This window comes from Salvelinus namaycush, unplaced genomic scaffold (assembly GCF_016432855.1).
Source record: "Salvelinus namaycush isolate Seneca unplaced genomic scaffold, SaNama_1.0 Scaffold1232, whole genome shotgun sequence".
Taxonomy (NCBI): Eukaryota; Metazoa; Chordata; class Actinopteri; order Salmoniformes; family Salmonidae; genus Salvelinus; species Salvelinus namaycush.
Window position 1 is genome coordinate 23,617 of NW_024057934.1, and position 7,781 is coordinate 31,397.

At 37.5% G+C, this 7,781-nt stretch overlaps 1 protein-coding gene across 1 annotated transcript; it reads right to left on the reverse strand.

The window, feature by feature from the left end:
- Positions 1 to 4,375: 4,375 nt before the first annotated feature.
- LOC120036186 (endonuclease domain-containing 1 protein-like) lies at positions 4,376 to 7,416 on the reverse strand. Its single transcript, XM_038982664.1, has 2 exons — positions 7,032 to 7,416; positions 4,376 to 5,388 (listed from the first exon to the last, which is right to left on the reverse strand). The coding sequence occupies exons 1-2, from the start codon at positions 7,377 to 7,379 to the stop codon at positions 4,771 to 4,773; spliced, it is 966 nt and encodes a 321-aa protein (XP_038838592.1). The 5' UTR covers positions 7,380 to 7,416; the 3' UTR covers positions 4,376 to 4,770.
- Positions 7,417 to 7,781: the final 365 nt, after the last annotated feature.

A 7,781-nucleotide genomic window follows, 5' to 3' on the forward strand; every position in this document is an offset into this window, starting at 1 on the left:
CTATATACAACATTTACATTTACATTTAAGTCATTTAGCAGACGCTCTTATCCAGAGCGACTTACAATAAGTGGTGGGTTGTTAAATTCAGCTGGCAGAGCTGGGTCCGATAAAACATGACAATGGTTCTAAAGAGTTATCTTATCCATAAAGAACTTCTCACAGTCTTCAACGTCACTGAACTTCACCACTACATGTCTGTGTATCTGTCTGTCTGTCATTCTGTCTGTGTGACTCTGTCTAGATTTAGGTTCCCAAGGAAGGTACTCCTGATAGCGCTCAAACCCGTCTGGATCTTGACACTCTGAACATACGTTCTGCATCATATCTCTTACACCAGATATTATATTTTTTGTATTTTGTACTTTGTAAAAGGGTATTTTCTTTTTGTTTGCTGCAAAAACTGAAAAACCTGCTTGGAACGAAATACTGCTGTGAAACCTACAGGAGCCGTATCTTAATTTGATCATCCTGTTGTAGAAATGTTCCTGCACAGAATTAAATGCTAATTTGTAATGTATTCCAGGTTAAAAAGGCTTCTAAAGTTTGTATTTTCTTCTTTAAAATGCCAGACTTTTTTTGACCAAACTATTTTTTAACAACCCCTACAAAATATGTCCATTAATTATAAACAACATAACAATTTCCTGTTGCTGCAGGATAATTTCTGTTGTGTGAAACTGGTCTCAAATGAATATACTCATCCAAGGTATTTTTTTCTATTCACTACTAAAGTGGCACATCATTTTCCAGGAAGTAGCCTTGTAGTTTTTGTAGTCTTTCTGAATAGTCTTCAATGGGCAAAAACGCATCACAATGGTCTTCAAGCCAAATAATCCATTAAAGGAATCTAGGCAGAGGTAAATTCATCCAAAAACAAAATATGTATTTTATATATATATACAGTATATATATATATATATATATATATATATATATATATATATATATATATATATATATATATATATATATATATATATATATATATAATATATTTATCAATCAATCAATCAATTGAAACCTGTCCTGTCCACAGAGGTCATGGATTGGAGGTTTGAAAACTAAAACAAGGCTGACCTCTGCTGGTGAGATGATTTGAGAACACTGCTTGAAAATCATTTTTAAAATCATTTAACCTTTATTTAACTAGGCAAGTCAATAAAAAACAAACTCTTATTAACAATGAACGGCCAACCCCGGCTAAACCTGGACGATGCTGGGCCAATTGTGCACCACCCTATGGGACTCCCAATCACGGCAGGATGTGATGCAGCCTGGATTTTGACCAGCTCCGGGTATGTTTAGAGACATGGTAGCTTCTTGACCAGCTCCAGGTATGTTTAGAGACATGGTAGCTTCTTGACCAGCTCCAGGTATGTTTAGAGACATGGTAGCTTCTTGACCAGCTCCAGGTATGTTTAGAGACATGGTAGCTTCTTGACCAGCTCCAGGTATGTTGAGACATGGTAGCTTCTTGACCAGCTCCAGGTATGTTTAGAGACATGGTAGCTTCTAGACCAGCTCCAGGTATGTTTAGAGACATGGTAGCTTCTTGACCAGCTCCAGGTATGTTTAGAGACATGGTAGCTTCTTGACCAGCTCCAGGTATGTTTAGAGACATGGTAGCTTCTTGACCAGCTCCAGGTATGTTTAGAGACATGGTAGCTTCTTGACCAGCTCCAGGTATGCTTAGAGACATGGTAGCTTCTTGACCAGCTCCAGGTATGTTTAGAGACATGGTAGCTTCTTGACCAGCTCCAGGTATGTTTAGAGACATGGTAGCTTCTTGACCAGCTCCAGGTATGTTTTGAGACATGGTAGCTTCTTGACCAGCTCCAGGTATGTTTAGAGACATGGTAGCTTCTTGACCAGCTCCAGGTATGTTTAGAGACATGGTAGCTAGCTGGTGTGCTGGACCATAGCTGGTTGGACACATAGTTATGGCAAAGTTTGAATGAATAACTAATAACTAAAATAGTGCTTTCAATCATTTATATTTTTAGCTCAAATAATGTTGTCTAATGTTGAAATGGAACATTTTGGAGTCACTTGGTTACATTTAAACAGCATGAGAACAAAACACCAGACTCTCACAGGCTTCATTCATTATAGATGTTTATTCCTTCAGATGGGAAGAAGACGGCCAACCCCGGCTAAACCTGGACGATGCTGGGCCAATTGTGCGCCACCCTATGGGACTCCCAATCATGGCAGGATGTGATGCAGCCTGGATTTTGACCAGCTCCGGGTATGTTTAGAGACATGGTAGCTTCTTGACCAGCTCCAGGTATGTTTAGAGACATGGTAGCTTCTTGACCAGCTCCAGGTATGTTTAGAGACATGGTAGCTTCTTGACCAGCTCCAGGTATGTTTAGAGACATGGTAGCTTCTTGACCAGCTCCAGGTATGTTTTGAGACATGGTAGCTTCTTGATCAGCTCCAGGTATGTTTAGAGACATGGTAGCTTCTTGACCAGCTCCAGGTATGTTTAGAGACATGGTAGCTTCTTGACCAGCTCCAGGTATGTTTAGAGACATGGTAGCTTCTTGACCAGCTCCAGGTATGTTTAGAGACATGGTAGCTTCTTGACCAGCTCCAGATAAGTTTAGAGACATGGTAGCTTCTTGACCAGCTCCAGGTATGTTTTGAGACATGGTAGCTTCTTGACCAGCTCCAGGTATGTTTAGAGACATGGTAGCTTCTTGACTAGCTCCAGATAAGTTTAGAGACATGGTAGCTTCTTGACCAGCTCCAGGTATGTTTTGAGACATGGTAGCTTCTTGACCACCTCCAGGTATGTTTAGAGACATGGTAGCTAGCTGGTATGCTGGAGCTGGTTGGACACATATTTATGGCAAAGTTTGAATGAATAACTGACAACTAAAATAGTGCTTTCAATAATTTATATGTTTAGCTCAAATAACGTGGTTTAATGTTGAAATGGAACATTTTGGAGTCACTTGGCTACATTTAAACAGCATGAGAACAAAACACCAGACTCTCACAGGCTTCATTCATTATAGATGTTTATTCCTTCAGATGGGAAGAAGATGGATACATACAGTGATAGAATTACATTCAGAACATATAATAGTATCTCTATGGTAACAGTGATAGAATTACATTCAGAACATATAATAGTATCTCTATGGTAACAGTGATAGAATTACATTCAGAACATATAATAGTATCTCTATGGTAACAGTGATAGAATTACATTCAGAACATATACTAGTATCTCTATGGTAACAGTGATAGAATTACATTCAGAACATATAATAGTATCTCTATGGTAACAGTGATAGAATTACATTCAGAACATATAATAGTATCTCTATGGTAACAGTGATAGAATTACATTCAGAACATATAATAGTATCTCTATGGTAACAGTGATAGAATTACATTCAGAACATATAATAGTATCTCTATGGTAACAGTGATAGAATTACATCCAGAACATATAATAGTATCTCTATGGTAACAGTGATAGAATTACATTCAGAACATATAATAGTATCTCTATGGTAACAGTGATAGAATTACATTCAGAACATATAATAGTATCTCTATGGTAACAGTGATAGAATTACATTCAGAACATATAATAGTATCTCTATGGTAACAGTGATAGAATTACATTCAGAACATATAATAGTATCTCTATGGTAACAGTGATAGAATTACATTCAGAACATATAATAGTATCTCTATGGTAACAGTGATAGAATTACATTCAGAACATATAATAGTATCTCTATGGTAACAGTGATAGAATTACATTCAGAACATATAATAGTATCTCTATGGTAACAGTGATAGAATTACATTCAGAACATATAATAGTATCTCCATGGTAACAGTGATAGAATTACATTCAGAACATATAATAGTATCTCTATGGTAACAGTGATAGAATTACATTCAGAACATATAATAGTATTTCTATGGTAACAGTGATAGAATTACATCCAGAACATATAATAGTATCTCTATGGTAACAGTGATAGAATTACATCCAGAACATATAATAGTATCTCTATGGTAACAGTGATAGAATTACATTCAGAACATATAATAGTATCTCTATGGTAACAGTGATAGAATTACATTCAGAACATATAATAGTATCTCTATGGTAACAGTGATAGAATTACATTCAGAACATATAATAGTATCTCTATGGTAACAGTGATAGAATTACATTCAGAACATATAATAGTATCTCTATGGTAACAGTGATAGAATTACATTCAGAACATATAATAGTATCTCTATGGTAACAGTGATAGAATTACATTCAGAACATATAATAGTATCTCTATGGTAACAGTGATAGAATTACATTCAGAACATATAATAGTATCTCTATGGTAACAGTGATAGAATTACATTCAGAACATATAATAGTATCTCTATGGTAACAGTGATAGAATTACATTCAGAACATATAATAGTATCTCCATGGTAATAGTTACATGGCAGTCAGAACCTGACAAACTGTTGGCCCATGTATTAACAACAGTAATGTCTTTATATCATAAATCAATTAAACTTTATTTTCTACAGAATTGCATTCCCTTTCATGTGATATAGAGACACAGCAGTGAAAGTAGAAGGTAGGATATAAAGGTTTGACTCAGGGATTGAACCCTGGTCTCCCATGGGGGACTGTACTTTATCCTTGTCTGTTACCGCTGGACCAAACTCTGGGACTGTTCTGTAACACGTACAACACGAGACATTAACAATCCTCATCACATTCCTTTAACCCTTTCCCACTAACATCCCCACCTCCCTCTCTCTGCTCTTCTCTCTCTCTTTCTGAGAAGAACCTATTGGACACTTCTTTGGGAAAACCTGGACATCACCACCTGGGTAGTACTGCTTCAACATGTCATACAGATCTGACAAGGGATGGGGATCCAATACTTTTTTGTTCGTTTCCTCTTTGTTCTCACCCCAGTGTGCTTCAGCCATCCACTCTTTCTTCTCACTGTTGTAACAGCAGTAGGCTGTCCACATGATATCTGGGATGTTCACTCGGTTGTTCAGTGTGTTGCTCTTACTGGGCACTGCTCCAGTCACCACATAGGCCTTGATAACGTTATTATCTAGACACTGCTTCAGGAGAATCTTTCTAACCTTAAGCTCCATCTTTGCCCAGCTACCTTCATTAAATGTCTTTACTTGAGGAACAGAGTTTGTCAGGGTAAAGGTGGAGTCCTGATTAACAGGTTGGTGAGCAAAAGCTTTTGAAAACATGTGACCTTTGTTCACCTTCTTGTTTTTACCATCTATATCATAATCCTGATTGACAGCCTGGTGTGTATAAATGACTCCTTGTTTCTCCAGAATCATAACTGGGTCAACTCCTCCGTCCAGCTGTAGGAACAATATTCATTGCAGTTATACTGTATATACGGAACTGACCTGTACATCAGACCTGTACATCAGACCTGTACATCAGACCTGTACATCAGACCTGTACATTAGACCTGTACATTACAGTGCATTCTGAAAGTATTCAGACCCCTTGACTTTTTCCACATTTTGTTACGTTACAGCCTTGTTCTAAAATGGATTAAATAGTTTTTTCCCTCATCAATCTACACACAATACCACATAATGACATCACAATACCCCATAATGACATCACAATACCACATAATGACATCACAATACCCCATAATGACATCACAATACCACATAATGATAAAGCAAAACCAGGGTCTGAATACTTATGTATATAAGGTATCTGTTTTTTATTTAGGAAACTATCCCTTTAAGGAACGAAACAGACATGTAATCTTGCTAGAACAGACAGTAGTAATTGACATGTAATCTTGCTAGAACAGACAGTAGTAATTGACATGTAATCTTGCTAGACAGACAGTGGTAATTGACATGTAATCTTGCTAGACAGACAGTAGTAATTGACATGTAATCTTGCTAGACAGACAGTAGTAATAGACATGTAATCTTGCTAGACAGACAGTAGTAATAGACATGTAATCTTGCTAGAACAGACAGTAGTAATTGACATGTAATCTTGCTAGACAGACAGTAGTAATAGACATGTAATCTTGCTAGACAGACAGTAGTAATTGATATGTAATCTTGCTAGACAGACAGTAGTAATTGACATGTAATCTTGCTAGACAGACAGTAGTAATTGACATGCAATCTCGCTAGACAGACAGTAGTAATTGACATGTAATCTTGCTAGACAGACAGTAGTAATTGACATGTAATCTTGCTAGACAGACAGTAGTAATTGACATGTAATCTTGCTAGAACAGACAGTAGTAATTGACATGTAATCTTGCTAGACAGACAGTAGTAATTGACATGTAATCTCGCTAGACAGACAGTAGTAATTGACATGTAATCTTGCTAGACAGACAGTAGTAATTGACATGTAATCTTGCTAGAACAGACAGTAGTAATTGACATGTAATCTTGCTAGACAGACAGTAGTAATTGACATGTAATCTTGCTAGACAGACAGTAGTAATTGACATGTAATCTTGCTAGAACAGACAGTAGTAATTGACATGTAATCTTGCTAGACAGACAGTAGTAATAGACATGTAATCTTGCTAGACAGACAGTAGTAATTGACATGTAATCTTGCTAGACAGACAGTAGTAATTGACATGTAATCTTGCTAGAACAGACAGTAGTAATTGACATGTAATCTTGCTAGACAGACAGTAGTAATAGACATGTAATCTTGCTAGACAGACAGTAGTAATTGACATGTAATCTTGCTAGACAGACAGTAGTAATTGACATGTAATCTTGCTAGACAGACAGTAGTAATTGACATGTAATCTTGCTAGACAGACAGTAGTAATTGACATGTAATCTGGCTAGACAGACAGTAGTAATTGACATGTAATCTTGCTAGACAGACAGTAGTAATTGACATGTAATCTTGCTAGAACAGACAGTAATAATTGTCTACTGAAGGTTATAGTTCAACTTTGGCATTAAATGTCGATTTGAAAAGTTGTCTAAATTACCTGAGGTTCAATCATCCATTTATCTGGTCTTTTCCCGCTCGATCCGACCCCAGTGAAGGTGTAGGCTGAGAACACAGGGATCCTGTTGGTCGTGTCGTAGAGAGTTGCAAACATGTAGGTGTTGTAAACAACCTTGTTCTTCATGTATTTAAACAACTGGCAGATCGGCTTGTAGCGGTTCTGGTCCCGGACTTTCCCATCAACCAAAATACCTGGGAGATTTGGAGTTGTCCCCCCCAGGAAAAACTCTGTGCACTCTGGATCGAACCTGTTCACCACACGAGAGAAAGCAGGAGGAAGGAGAGAGAGAAGGAGGAGAGTAGAGAGATGATTCAATACCCCCATCATCACCTGAAGACTGTACACCACAGAGACAAAGATGAAGTTACAGAGACCAGTTGGTAGACTGGAGAGACTGTTGAGCTGTCAGGACAGACTGCTTTAAATAGTTATTTCAGAGACTCCTCCTTCAGATGTCAAAACAGAGGGTTGATTTGCATAAACTCCTCTGTATTCTTCCGTGGAAACTGCTGTAACAAATAAAATGTGACTCACCTCCTGTAGCTTATGGTTCTACTTTAGAATGTGGAACACACAGCCAATAGGGAGGTTTGATTGTTACACATGATAAATAGTCACACCTGTTCCACATAGAGAGGAGTTTATCCAACCCTCCTTGTCCAGTCTTGACCACTAATTATACCAGACAGGACTCATCTTCATACAGAGGAGTTTATCCAACCCTCCTTG

Bases quoted from the DNA above. Each gene is read 5' to 3' on its own strand.
- LOC120036186 (XM_038982664.1), bottom strand. From the start codon at position 7,379: ATGATGGGGGTATTGAATCATCTCTCTACTCTCCTCCTTCTCTCTCTC. The intron at 5,389-7,031 runs GTAATTTAGACA...TTGTTCCTACAG, and splicing joins AATGGATGATTGAACCTCAG to CTGGACGGAGGAGTTGACCC.